Source organism: Anoplolepis gracilipes, chromosome 14 (genome assembly GCF_047496725.1).
Source record: "Anoplolepis gracilipes chromosome 14, ASM4749672v1, whole genome shotgun sequence".
Lineage (NCBI taxonomy): Eukaryota > Metazoa > Arthropoda > Insecta > Hymenoptera > Formicidae > Anoplolepis > Anoplolepis gracilipes.
The window spans coordinates 2,368,785-2,382,667 of NC_132983.1; the positions used below are offsets into that span (position 1 = coordinate 2,368,785).

The 13,883-nt window shown below is 29.4% G+C and overlaps 4 protein-coding genes across 12 annotated transcripts in view; 2 read left to right on the forward strand and 2 right to left on the reverse strand.

Annotated features, from left to right (window-relative positions):
• The window catches only part of LOC140673266 (diacylglycerol kinase eta), a 34,789-nt gene extending 27,907 nt beyond the window's left edge, over positions 1 to 6,882 (forward strand). For 8 of the 9 annotated variants that reach the window (XM_072906127.1, XM_072906125.1, XM_072906128.1 and 5 more), the window contains one exon: positions 1,446 to 6,882. In XM_072906127.1, the coding sequence (XP_072762228.1) occupies positions 1,446 to 1,745 (300 nt within the window). In that variant the 3' untranslated portion in view covers positions 1,746 to 6,882. The remainder of the gene's footprint in view (positions 1 to 1,445) is intronic. The other variant, XM_072906123.1, reaches the window with a different exon arrangement.
• On the reverse strand, positions 6,883 to 9,950 carry Glurs-m (putative glutamate--tRNA ligase, mitochondrial). Its single transcript, XM_072906136.1, has 9 exons — positions 9,693 to 9,950; positions 9,206 to 9,440; positions 8,934 to 9,129; positions 8,653 to 8,867; positions 8,279 to 8,501; positions 8,007 to 8,167; positions 7,763 to 7,932; positions 7,522 to 7,679; positions 6,883 to 7,448 (listed from the first exon to the last, which is right to left on the reverse strand). The coding sequence occupies exons 1-9, from the start codon at positions 9,790 to 9,792 to the stop codon at positions 7,368 to 7,370; spliced, it is 1,539 nt and encodes a 512-aa protein (XP_072762237.1). The 5' UTR covers positions 9,793 to 9,950; the 3' UTR covers positions 6,883 to 7,367.
• Positions 9,951 to 10,157: 207 nt separating this feature from the next.
• Med19 (mediator complex subunit 19) lies at positions 10,158 to 12,838 on the reverse strand. Its single transcript, XM_072906147.1, has 4 exons — positions 12,167 to 12,838; positions 11,929 to 12,085; positions 11,769 to 11,868; positions 10,158 to 11,643 (listed from the first exon to the last, which is right to left on the reverse strand). Exons 1-4 carry the CDS (start codon positions 12,348 to 12,350, stop codon positions 11,359 to 11,361), a joined length of 726 nt encoding a protein of 241 aa, XP_072762248.1. The 5' UTR covers positions 12,351 to 12,838; the 3' UTR covers positions 10,158 to 11,358.
• A 118-nt stretch (positions 12,839 to 12,956) lies between these two features.
• On the forward strand, positions 12,957 to 13,800 carry Mrpl42 (mitochondrial ribosomal protein L42). Its single transcript, XM_072906148.1, has 2 exons — positions 12,957 to 13,205; positions 13,368 to 13,800. The coding sequence occupies exon 2, from the start codon at positions 13,368 to 13,370 to the stop codon at positions 13,719 to 13,721; it is 354 nt and encodes a 117-aa protein (XP_072762249.1). The 5' UTR covers positions 12,957 to 13,205; the 3' UTR covers positions 13,722 to 13,800.
• Positions 13,801 to 13,883: the final 83 nt, after the last annotated feature.

Sequence of the window (13,883 nt, forward strand, 5' to 3'; positions counted from 1 at the left end):
TTTGCATTGTGATAAACAGTTTATATTTTGTGATATTTATTATACATTTAATTGGGATAACACAATATATACTCGTTAAATTAATATATATATATATATATATATATAAAGAAAACTTTGTTTCTCATAAATATTTAATGCTTTGTTGAAATTGAATTTAGAGAATTATATTTATATGTATATTTATATATACTTTGGGAGATACAAGATTTTTCTACTTACATTCGTAGCACTTCATTTTTCACGAAATTACTGAAATCGAGCGAAGCACATTAATACATCATTCAGATTGACAATAAAATCTTTCTTTATTATATCATATTTTACTCATGTTCGATATTTCATCTCGTTAAAGTATATTTTGAGAGACTCGTTCAACGGTAATAAATAGTAGGAAACTAGTAAGTCTTTGTAAAGTTGGATATAATATTATGAAAGCACCTCTCTTTACAAACATTAAACACGAGAATATTTACAATTTTCTCCTTCTCGAGAAAACTTTACAATTCATTTTATGCATATAAATGTTGTTTACAAACGATAATTAATAAATTATCCCATGCTTTATTTCGGATTGATTGAGTGCTCAATCCCACTGCTGGTAATACGCTTTTACGTCTTAATGCTTATGACGTTAGAGAAATTAGAACTAGCATTTAGAGACTTAGTTTTGCAATGTAGCGAGATATGGTGCAGATTATTTTTGTACACATGTGTATGTGTGCGTGCATGTTATATCTGCTGAGAGATGGATTGCTCCGTTTAAATGTTTTTTATTTACCTATCTATATGCTTATGATTCTAGTTTCTCTTCCTATTATAATCAACAGCGAAACACGTGATATATATATTGTGCGATATTTAGCGATTTTAGTCGACGCTGCGCATCTATTTCAGTTTATATTAGCTATTAGCAGAAGCAACAGAATGCACCATTTAACTTTTGCTTTTGTCATCGCGCGCTTCCGCTATTTCTCATGATTTCGTTGAGAAGTCTTTGCACCCTGTTTAATTAGCACTGTAACAATGAGAGGGGAACTTTCGTGATTTTATACGAGCCTCATGAGAGATGTATCTTTTGTAGCGGATGTATATGTGTGTGAATCTCGTTGAATTATATAGCAATAAATATATAATGGAATATATTCTCATGTCTCTCTCTTATTATATACATATATATTGTATACCGGAAATGTATTTGCGCGAATATACTTGAAACCATTTGATCGCGAAACGTAAACGACCATAATAATAACAATGTAATAGACCATTCGAGAGCTACCCTGTGTGCTTGACGAATCCCACAAAATCCTAAATGCAATTCGCCATCTGTGCATATGACTAGCATGTCTCTAACGAATGTCGTACATAAGATAGCGTGCCGCTTTATCACTAATCTGACTAACACCGTGTACTAACCGGCGTCTCGAACTCTGGATCTGCAGGGGGATAAAAAAAATCGTCATCGAGGGTTGTTCTGGTTAAAGTTCCGTCGTTTCGGCGCCGGCAACTCGGGCGCCGCGGGTCATCCGGCGCGAGATCAAGTTACCACGTGGGGCGTGCAGGAGGTGTGCACCTGGTTAGAGAATCTGCAATTGGGAGAGTACGCCGACAGATTCGTGTCCCACGACATACGCGGCAGGGAACTGCTAACGCTAGCCCGTCGTGATCTAAAGGAGCTAGGCATCACCAAGGTGGGGCACGTTAAACGCATCTTACAAGCCATCCATGACCTCAACAATTGAATTTACACGTTCACGTAGAAACGTTAAATTTTGCACGTTCCGGAGCAAAGAATACGACCGCGTAAGTAGTTAGATACTTAAATAGTGTTTGACACAGTAGCAAAGGAGAGTATATCTTCGACGCATCATTCCAAACTAAAAATATATGCAACTATAGTAAATCGATAGCAGAGAAGATAAAATTTAGATTTGGATATTTGACAAAAAGAGCCTTCATAATAATTCGTAGAACAAGATAGATAGATTATTATATTCCTAAAACGTTAATTAAAATGTCCAATTTCCGACACACATACGCGAATGACATCATATTAAAATAATAAAAAAAAAAAAAAAAAAAAAAAAAAAAAGAAAATGTTAAGCGATAAAAATTACTATGGAGTTAAATCCTTTAACATTGTCGTTACAGAAGGAAACCACTTTTTGCCTGTGCCAAATGTTTATTCTATACTTGAAATTATAATAAAAGGAGGCAAAGAAGTGAATTTGTTGTCTCATCGACAAATTTACAATGCAATTCTATTTATATATACATGCATACATACATACACACACACACACACGCACACGTACACATATATTATATATATAGTACAAAATATGAGATATGTCACATCTCCCAAGGGGATGAATTTTACTTCACTCTCTCTTACCGAGGCAATCCATGACGAAAAAGGTCTCGTGTAAATTACACACACATACGCATACGGAATAGATAATTCTTGTAAAATAGTAAATTTTTTACATTACAGACTATTATACTAGAATAAAAAACTTACATCTCGAACATACATATTTAGCACCTTCTAGCGTGTATTTCTCGTTTGAAATTTATGAATCTTACGCGCGGCATAAGTATCTTAAATCTGCGAATACCTTGTTGGAGAAGTGTTTCCTATATTGTCTTTGACGTATAAAAATTAATTATATTACATCTGTAAATTTTTAACTCTTTTGGTCAATTTATTCTGATTGTCTTTTACATATACCTTGGTCGAGCTACCGATATGTAGTGTGCAATATAAATATATATACATAACGAATGTATAAATATCTTGTAATTATATACACAAATTTGTGACTTTTTCGATTGTTTGATGACGTTAATAATTAATTTGAAAAGCAATGTCTGGGCCAAGATGTACATGAAAGTGATTCTACATATATCTCTTCTTATGGCAATAAACACGATAATTAAGGGAAGACCTAGAGATGCAAAATGCATACATTATAGTAGTTCTAACAGATCATTATGTATGTATATAAAAATACTTTCTTCTTCCGGGTTTGTAGGTCACAACTTGGAGATAGCTCTTGCTTGTGAGCTTCTTGCCTTAATAAAGCTAGTCTTCATTTTCTTAATCCCTAATCTCAGTTACAAATATTTATCTATTTTTATATAATTATTTTTAAATGTGACATACATATATATATGTACGCCACATTTATCATATATATATTATTTGCATAATCTTCTATCAGCATAATAATCAAATATTGCTCATATTGATAAGGGGATGCAATTTGTTTGTTTTTTTTTTTCTCGACAATCGTTTCTTGACCCGTCTTCGTTTTGTTATTATGTGATAATTGAAAAATTTCGAGAAAGATATTTGTATTGTAGTTTTAGAGAGTATTATACTTACTTCTCATATACACAGAGAAAGAGAGAGAGAGAGAGAGAGAGAGAGAGAGTAATTCTCATAAAAATAGATGAGCATATTACAGTAGTGTATTTAGTCTATGCGATAAAACAAGTAATTAATTAGCATACACAATTAGCTGACAAACTTAAAACTTAAAGTAGAATCAAACTGTGAGTACACACTAAAAACAATTACGCAGAGATAAATGTAAAATATATTCTTATCGTAATACACAGAGAAAATATAGATTCTTTATTGACAATGTTAGTACGCCACAGGTTGTCTGATATTAATGCACTACGACGACTCACTCATCTATGTCTTTTATAAAATAACTTGTAATATAAAACCTGTTAAAAACTTATCGAGTTACTTGCGAGTTTAAAAAAATTTCTTTACATTCCAATATATATAAAATATCTGAAAGGACAAAAGTGCCTATCCTAGATTCACTAAATCTTACATACAGACAAGGAATACAGCTGTATACTGTTACATATACATGAATGATATGGCATTAATTGCGTATTATGTTTTTATTTATTATTAATTTAGAAATACGAAATTAATTCGCTAACGCGCAATATCTATATCTATGTAGTAATATAAATATTTTTTTTTATATAAATTGTATTAAAATTACGTCATTACAGTCGTGCAACAAAACGTCGCATCTTAATAGATAACATTGTTGCAATAATGTAATGCAGTATTATGTAGGCTAATATTACATTCGATAATTTTTAATTTATACAATATGTCTTTCTGGGAAAGGGGGAGAAAAATTAAATATTAATCGGAATTATAACGTTCAAATTTAATAATAACAATCGAACTTTATATAATTTAATTACTTCCATATATGTTATTCTCTTCTAGAGATAATTTATTGAATGTCTAAAAAATTAAATTCAATTCAAAAAATAATATAAATAAAATTTATAAATTAGATATATAAAACAATTATGTCTTCTGAAAATTGATGTTTTGAATTATAATCTCCATGTTCGTTTTAAATACTTGTCAATTCTTATTACTTAGTCTTCTACTCCTTTTTAAATCTAGAGATAATTATGTAAATGTTATCTTGTGTATATTCGTCGGGGATATTTTCTGCAGTAAAATTCCTAATATACAGAATTGACAATCTTTCTCGTATTATCGTGTGTAATACACGCGAATAAAGTGTATCGTTGTAAGATATTCCTTTCCAAAATAATGTACACACACACACATATATTGTTGTTTTGTATACTTATTAAAATAAAATATTTGAAATACCTATATTCATACCTCACATTTTACGATAAAACGTTGGAAAGGTATGTTACATAAAAACGAATGTATTTAATCGTCTTCAATTATTGTTCCTAGAAAAAAATATACCATTTTACTATATTATTAATAATGTATATGTAATCGAAGTATGTAATAGTAAGTTTCGCTGGAGGAAATTTGAAAAGAATAGTATTCGTAGTTTTTTAGAAATCTACTCGCGCGCATCTGTGTATGTTTTTCAACATTTCTTTCACACTTGGGATATATCGTATAATTTTTTTTTAATGAAACATGCATCCGTGAAAGCATTTTATCCTTTTGTATCTGTGATAAATTTTGTTAGCAGTTGCTTAATTTTCTAATGCAAAAAATGTATTATAACAAGTAATTACAAATATGTATTCACTCCCCCCCCCCCCCAGTGTATGATGATACATCTTTTGTTCCTTTACTATTTCAATTGAATGTGTATTAGTTTTTTGTTTCTTATTTATATATATTATTAACTTAATTAAATAATATCGCGTATGCATGTAATATATAAGAGCAATTATATTATATATTACATATATATTCTACACGTAGGATATATATTAGTTTGAAATCAGTACTTAAAAATATTTGAATTTGTTTATAGTGAACAATCTCTAGAAGTCTTTTAAATAGTATAAATTTATTAATATTGAAATTATTCGCGAGAGAGATATAAAAGATTCTATAAATTGCTTTTTCTGTTTTTAGAAAAATCAAAGTAAATATGCCTTCCGTTTTTTGCTGGTCATTTAATTATTATTTTTTTTATAGATTTTTTATAAAATCATACATATACTAATACAGATATCTATATTTAAACATAATTAATTGACACATTTTAGTCTTACAATTAAAATTGTGTGGAAATGTTCGTAATAATATACAGATCGCGATAAAGACATCCGAAATAGGTAGAAAAGTTTTTTGTTTACAGAATAGGACCATAAGTATATTACAAAAAAATCTAAAACTACTGTGATAAACACTCTTAATCTGTAATATGAAAAAAGTTATTATCTATAAATATTAACATATTATTTATCCAAATATTAGCAATATAATTATTTTAACTGTATTATAAGATTTTGTTGTATAAATTAAAAAAGAAAAACTTTTAAATTCTTGCATTGTAAGCTTAAGTATATAAGAATCAATCTACATCAAACACTTCGACTTAATTAGGCTTAATTTTTTGATAATGCATATTTACACAATTATTCTTGAATTGCACTGTGAGAATATAGCATAGGATTTATATTTCATTAAATAATATTCATAATTTTTCCGGTTTTATTATATTTACTTTATTAGTGATTGAGTGCTCTCTGAGAGATACATATATCTTATATAAAATATTTTGTTGTATAGATTTTTTAGTGACATTTATAACAACATTTGTTAATTTTTAATAATAAATCTTATACACGAGCATAAGTTTGGATTTTTATGAAAATGAGTTTATAATCTTTTGAAAGACATGACAAACAGTTTTGAATTCAAATAGGTCGAAGAATTATTATAGCTGCCTAGGCACAATAATAATTGGCAATTTTTCAAGCAATATCTTAATATAATAACAGGATTTATAAACATATTAATGTAGCAATATTAATATAAGATTAGTTTTTAATAACCTACTTTATTATTATTAGCCTTTTAGTTAGAGTAAACATCTCTAATTATTATCAGCCTTTTTGTTAGAGTAAACATTTCTAATTATTACATAATTTTATGCACAACACAAATCTTTTACTTTCATTATTGTGTTTCAAAAAATTATTATAAAGGATTTTATCATATAAAATTATATTTTTGTCTACAATACTATCAGCTTTTGTTTGACCACAATGCTAACATTAAATATACTATGCCAATTTGATATGTATTATAAATCCTGTGCTATGAAAAAGAAGAGCATAGTAATATATCAAAAAAGCTATTTAAGAATAAATGTGTTCAATTTGTTGTATACATACATTTTGTACACACACATGTGTTTTGTTAAGATAATCATGCATTATTTCTATATGTTTATTATATATAATCTTTTTTGTACTTAAATGTGCGAGTGTTATTATAAATAATATATTATATTATATAAAATGAAAATATTACAAACTATTCACTGTATCAAAAATCAATATTCTAATAAAGTTAAATCTTAAAAGTTCCACATACATTTCAGAGTTCATAAGTACTTTCTTGACTAATTATATATGTATATATATTAAAGATTGTAAAGCATGTTTTGGTAAATTTGGTAATATTATAAGATATTAATATTATATAGTTGCCCTCGGAGAATATCTCGTATTATTTATATATCTTCCATAAATATATTAAAATATAGACAAATATTTTTTATTTAATTATTTTAAATTACTTACAAAAAATGCTTGACTAGACTATCAATTTCTTGATTATATCAGAGTTGCAAATAAATTATAAGTTGTTTTTATTATTTCTGGCACTAAAATACGATTATTTATGGAAAATATTTTAATAATATTATACTGAATAATACATTATACTTTGTATAATAGTTTTTGGCGCATGCCTTTTGTAAAAAACATATAGAGATTTAATCACAGATCTATTTCGGATGTATCTTACCATTAATAGAAAATATGATCACAATCTTTAATTAAATAATATATGTAAATTCTCAGCGTCTGCAACGCTGTAATCGTAATAATGTTCTGTCCTTTCCTAAAATTTCCATCATTTCCGCAACGGGTGGTCCAACCTGTGCAGCATTTTATTGCATGTATTAATATCTTTTTCCGCAATGGGAAGAAACTTATGTGTACCATAGTTACCTTTAAGCCGCTTAAAACGCTTCTCAAAATTTTCATCAAAGCGGCAAATGGAATTTTATTCTTCTTAGCAAAGTCTTTTAGATACGGAATCATCCAATCCGGCTTGTAATTACTCGCATCTATTTCAACTAATTCTGCGTTTAATAATTTAATTGTGTCTGAAATAATACAATAATATATGTAATGTATAGCTTTGATAAATGAAATTAATAAATAATTTTGCATAAAGAAATATTAATACCTGAGCATCCAGCTTGTTCAATATTTGGCACAGAAGTAATATTTGGAACAATCCATAAAAATGCAAGCTCCTCTTTGACAAGATCGTTGAGCATCGATATTCTGTTTTGTGACCATTTTAACGTGCTTATTATGTGATGATCATCTAACTGCAAACTTCCTTCATTTTTTCTAAAAAAGTATAATAAAATAGTACAATAAAATTTCTCTGGAAAAAAAACGATTCTATGTGAAATTAAATATACCTTTCGGAAAATGCTTTTAACACTAATCTTTTAACTCGGTCAACTAGAAATTTATGATTCTTCTCGTTTTTCAGTAAATTCACTATTTCCAATTTATTAAATTCTAACAATTTTTCAGGCATAAGTTTGCCAGAACTTATTTTTAATTTATTAATATCAAACTGTAATGGAAAACAGAATAATATATACATAAATAAGTAACAATATATAAATAACAGTTTTATTGTAATGTAATGAAAAAATAAAGATTTTTATATTATCAATATTTATACCTTTTTAATTAGTTCTGGATAACTGTAAAGTTTTTGAGTTTGCTGTTCTTTATGAAAACCACCACCAGCACCTATCACATAGTTCAATAATGCTAATGGAAAAATACCCTGTTCTCTAAATGACTCTATCTTTATGTCGCCTTGTCTCTTTGATAATTTGGATCCATCTGCATTTAATATTAAAGGTAAATGTCCATACTTGGGAGGACACCAACCAAACGCACTGTAATGAATGAAATCTAATATAGCTACATATAATTGTATATCATTTTTAAATTTAAACAAAAATTTGAACAAAAAATTTTTTTTTAATCTAAATTAAATTAAAAATTAAAACAGATATTTATGAGGTTATTTTAGGTAAAACTACATACTTGTAAAGCATAATATGTTTGGGTGTAGAAACTTGCCATTCAACACCCCGTAAAACGTGAGAAATCTCCATAAAATGATCATCGACCACATTTGCAAAATGGTAAGTAGGATAGCCGTCTGATTTTACAATGATTGGATCTCCTTCAGTCTTGGTAATATCGTGCAACACATCCCCATAAACCATATCATGAAAGGGTTCCGGTATGGTTGATAACTGAAGTATTCAAGTAACTATTTTAACTTGTAAAATAATATGTTTAAAGAAAAATATAAAGTATACCTTAAATCTGATACAATAAGATGAATTCTTCCTCAGCATTTCTTTCACTTGATCTTTACTAAAATGTCGACATCTGTTATCATATTTAGGTATTTGTCCATGCTTTATTGCTTCCTTTCTTAATAAATCCAGTCTTGTCTCTGTGCAAAAGCAATAGTAGGCAGAGTCATTGTTTAAGAGTTTCAGCACTTGTTCCCTACAAAAATTATAGAAATTAAATAAATAAAACTATTAATGAATTTCTCATTTTATTTTAGTATCTAAATACATACTTGTATAATTCAAGTCGTGATGACTGCACATAAGGACCAGTTGGACCACCTCTGGTAGGATCCTCGTCGGGAATAATTCCTGCCCATAGCAAGTCATCCTGAAGTTTCTCTACTGCCCCAGGAACTATTCTTGTCTGATCAGTGTCTTCAATTCTCAAAATGAAAGTGCCATTGTTATTACGTGCAAACAAATAATTGTACAACGCAGTACGTAATCCTCCTAAATGCAAATGTCCTAAAACACATGAATGACAATTAACATTCAAAATATTTGAGTATCAGAGTTAATTCTTTAGTAAATAGGAGCAAGTTAGTTCATCACTGAAAGAGATGAAAATGATGACATAACAAAGTGTAAATACTCTGAAAATATATGAATGACAATTGACATTCAAAATATCTGAGTATCAGAGTTAATTCTTTAAATAAATGGAATCATTGTTTAATCTATTATTGAAGGAGAAAATAATGGTATAATGATCATTACCAGTGGGGCTGGGCGCGAATCTAACCCTGACGTGATATTTTTTAAAGAAACGTCTCTGTAACAGCTGGAAATTTGACGCTCGGAGGATATTACGCTGCATATTAGTATTAAAATATCGTTGAATCCTAGAAAAACTTATTGATCGTTCACGCAATGCGAATTCTAATGGAGGAACTTCGTTTTGAAAGACGCAGATTTGGAGCCATATGGTCAGCGCGTTCGTGATTAGACCGACACTGAGCAATATATGTATAGTAAACGTGTTGTCAAAAACCACAGATGGATATAATTCGATAAGAGATAAAATAATTCAAAAATTTAATTAAAGCTAATTTCTCTCTCAATATTGGGATAAAATAAAATATTTATATATATATATAATTTTTTTTTTTAAATTGTATATTAATATATATTTATGTTAAGAAAAAAAAAGAAAATAAAGTAATTAAAATCTCAAAGAAAATGTTAGTTGTTGTCACAAAATTGATTACTTTAATTTTCTATTGTTTCTTTACATTATAAATATTACATTTAAACTTAAATAATACAAATTATACACTTCCTTATCAATTTCATAAACGAACACTTTTGCAGAATAGTGGTATTTTTCCTCATTCTCTTTTATAACAAATATATTTACATTTTAGTTTAATTGTTGCAATACATATAACATCATACAAATGATACATGTACACAGGTAAATCTGTGAATTGATATATCCTGTATGACTGTTACATTACTTTTTCATATTTTACATTTTACTAATACAGGCAACTTTTGAATACATAAATATACTATATAAAGATACTTAAGAAAAGAATGATACATAATATTACACATATTAAGTTTCAAAAATTATACAAATTATGCTATCAATTGCAACGATTGAACTATATACCACAAAATAAAAAAAAAAAAAAAAAAATTGAGCAAAACATTTCATAAAGTATAAAACTTTTTACAAATATTTTCATTTTCTAGAAGACTTGTACATAATCTTTCAAACAGAAAAAATTACATTATTTTATATATATAATTATATATATATATATATATATATACACAGTCGGATCTCTTATCCTACGATCCTCTTATGCTACGAAACCTCTTACTCTACGACAAAAAATCCTCTCATGCTACGACGCGAAAGGGGAATTATACCCCACTCTCAAATTTTTGTCGTAGGATCAGAGGTTTAAGGGGAAGATTCCGAACCGAAAATGTCGTAGGATAAGAGGTCCGACTGTATATATAATTTTATATATAAAATTATATATAAATTAATTTTACATAAATTTTATATATAATACATATATGCAAATATACATAATTTGCACATTTTTGTCATATTCCATATAATGCTAAAACAAGCAACATCTATTATGTCTAAAAAATATAAATATGCACATATGTATACATATATGTATATATATATATAATTTTTTTATATACTTCATATATTTTTTATATATATTTCATATATTATACATACATATATATATATATGTATATATATATATATATATATATATATATATATATATACATATATATATAATTTTTTTTAGTTGCATAGAGACAATCCAAGCACATGCTTTTAAGCATTATGCTTTGAATATGATTTCGATTAAAGATTTGGCATAAACTGAAAGGGGCAGATTAGAGATCACGAATTGGAATGCTGAGACGGCGTGAGGCTGCCAGTATGCTCGGGGCTGTGTTTCTGTTTTTTCCTTTTCTTCTCTTTCTTTCGTTTTTTCCTTGCCTCCTTCTCTTCGTCGTGTCTCTTTTGCTTCTTGTGTTTCTTTTCGTGCGTATCAGAACCACCCACATCTGTCGTTGCAACCTCTTGTCCGCTGAGCACCTCCCCAGGCTTATGCTTATGTTTTTTGTGTTTATTTTTGTGTTTTCTCTGAGGAGCTTGATTAACATATCTATATTGTTCTGGTAACTGTAAAAATTATATTACATGCATAGTAATTTGTTTTTTATTCTAATATTCTGTGTGTATATATATATATATATATATATATATATATATATATAAACATAATATAATGTATAAGAATATCTTACCGGACCAGGATGCAATCGAAAACCAGCAAGTTGCACGCTTGTTAAAGGCAATAGCTCCTTACCACCAATTGGGGGTTTCTCAATCACTGATCTCAACGAACTAAAAAGAAAGAATAAAATGAAAAATAATTAAAATATCAAATTTAAAAATTCAAATTACCTATTATCATGATGTCCAGGTTTGTCTATAATTCCAGGTAAATTTGGCAAAAAAGATGATAACTGTTCCTTGAGCTTTTTACCACTAAACTTGCTATAGGAATGTTCCAGACCATAATAGGCCATTAAATTTGTTGCTCCAGTAAGTTCGCTTTCCCCTAAGAGAGAGTAACAGATTTAGCTTTATAAAACTATGCGAAAAATATTGATTTGAAGTTTCTTTTCTCTTCTTTCATTACCTGGGGGTTCCTTCATCAAGTAAAAAGGTCCACTGTGAACGATAGAGGGATTCTTCCCCAAGGAAATGGTAGTTTTTAGTGTCCCCGTGGAATCTTGACGAGACACAACCGGGGAACGGGCGCCCCTCGGAGATGACTTTGGCGAGTACTGCTCTACCTTGCGAAACTGATCGCCCATTATCATCCTGCGGCTCTAGTTTATCTCACGTTTACGTTAAAACTAATATTGCAATTCACCCCCGGTTACGGAGGGAGAAAGAAAGAGTAAAAAAAATGATTACGTAGCCGACAAACTATGGACACTCGTCCGGACTGTCAGTTAGGATCCGCGATGCTTCATCGACGGCTGCAACATTGTAACACGAGCTCGAGGTCGATCGCTGAACGAGGAAGACAATCAGCATCACTCGTGGAGGAACATGTTGCATGCATCGTCGCACAACTTGAGAAAGTACAATGACCTCGCCAAGTGTCTTTTTCTATGACGTTTCGGTGAAACGCAAAGGTACTCGAGCGGAGATACTCGAACGTACGTCCTCCACTGTTATCATAGCTTCCCTCGAACGATGGTGCTCCTTTTCGTGGATCGGAAATCAGCTCGACGCAGAAAACTCTGTTGCACACAGCCGTTAAACGCGTCCTCGCTCGTCCATAGATCATATGTATTTAGTGCGGATACGCATGAAAGATTATTCGCGATATTCATCAGTCGCAGCAAGATTCTTGAAAACCCACAATTTCCAAGATTATTTTATTATTCTATTTTCTGTTGTTATATTTCTTGAAACGCATAATTCTTTGATTTTTTTCTACAAAAATTTCCCCGCATTTTATAAATTTCGAATAAATTGCAAATAGAGTGAAAAGAAATAGAGATGACATTAGATTGGGCTGTTCAACAGCCAATAAGAGGGCGTTTTTTCACGTGTGTCGCAGAATTGAAACTTGAATGAATGTATTTTGAGGTTAGGATCAAATATTTACATGGGTCTTCTTGAAGAGAAGGTATATGAAGGTGTATTAAATCACATATTTCAAGGTATTGATATAATTGAAAGAACTAATGCTTAAATATTTAAAAAAATTATGTTATGTGAATAAATCACTTTGCAAATTAATTTCGATTGTTAAATAAAAATATGAAAACTGCGAATAAGAAAGTATGTAACATTGTATTAATAATTATGATTTCTTACAATAGATGAATCCTATGTTGCGTACGATTCGAGCCGGCATTTATTCTGCGAGACACGTCAAGTATAGTACCTTACCTTCGGAAGCAGTAATATTTACGGAAGATGATCGCATCGTTGTCTGTTGGCATCCAGAGAAACAGTTTCCATACGAATGTTCCTTACCCCTGCCTGAGGAGAAGCCTGATACTTCTGTATTGTGTATCGGAGAAAAGAATGTCGCAGATATCTTCAGGAAAAAGAAGCCTTATCAGGTCGTGGAGGAATTAGCAAAGGTTACATATACTACCAAACACAAATGGTATCCTAGAAGCAGAGACAAAAAAGCAAAAAAGACAGAACCTGACAGACCATACCTGTAATCTTTGAGAGAGATTTAAAATCTCTTAACTGAAAGAAAACTTCTTTCTAATTTACTTTACACATGTAGATATACTTTAGGAAATATATGTATTAATAAATGATGTACAAAGATAATTTCTATATAGTTTGTCTATATAAATGAATTGCTTATTTACATATTT

Bases quoted from the DNA above. Each gene is read 5' to 3' on its own strand.
- Med19 (XM_072906147.1), bottom strand. From the start codon at position 12,350: ATGATAATGGGCGATCAGTTTCGCAAGGTAGAGCAGTACTCGCCAAAG. The intron at 12,086-12,166 runs GTAATGAAAGAA...ACTCTCTCTTAG, and splicing joins CTTGATGAAGGAACCCCCAG to GGGAAAGCGAACTTACTGGA. The intron at 11,644-11,768 runs GTAAGATATTCT...TAATTTTTACAG, and splicing joins TTCGATTGCATCCTGGTCCG to TTACCAGAACAATATAGATA.
- Glurs-m (XM_072906136.1), bottom strand. From the start codon at position 9,792: ATGCAGCGTAATATCCTCCGAGCGTCAAATTTCCAGCTGTTACAGAGA. The intron at 9,130-9,205 runs GTATGTATTTAG...TAATTTTTGTAG, and splicing joins TCACGACTTGAATTATACAA to GGAACAAGTGCTGAAACTCT. The intron at 7,449-7,521 runs GTAACTATGGTA...AATGCTGCACAG, and splicing joins GCGTTTTAAGCGGCTTAAAG to GTTGGACCACCCGTTGCGGA.
- Mrpl42 (XM_072906148.1), top strand. From the start codon at position 13,368: ATGAATCCTATGTTGCGTACGATTCGAGCCGGCATTTATTCTGCGAGA.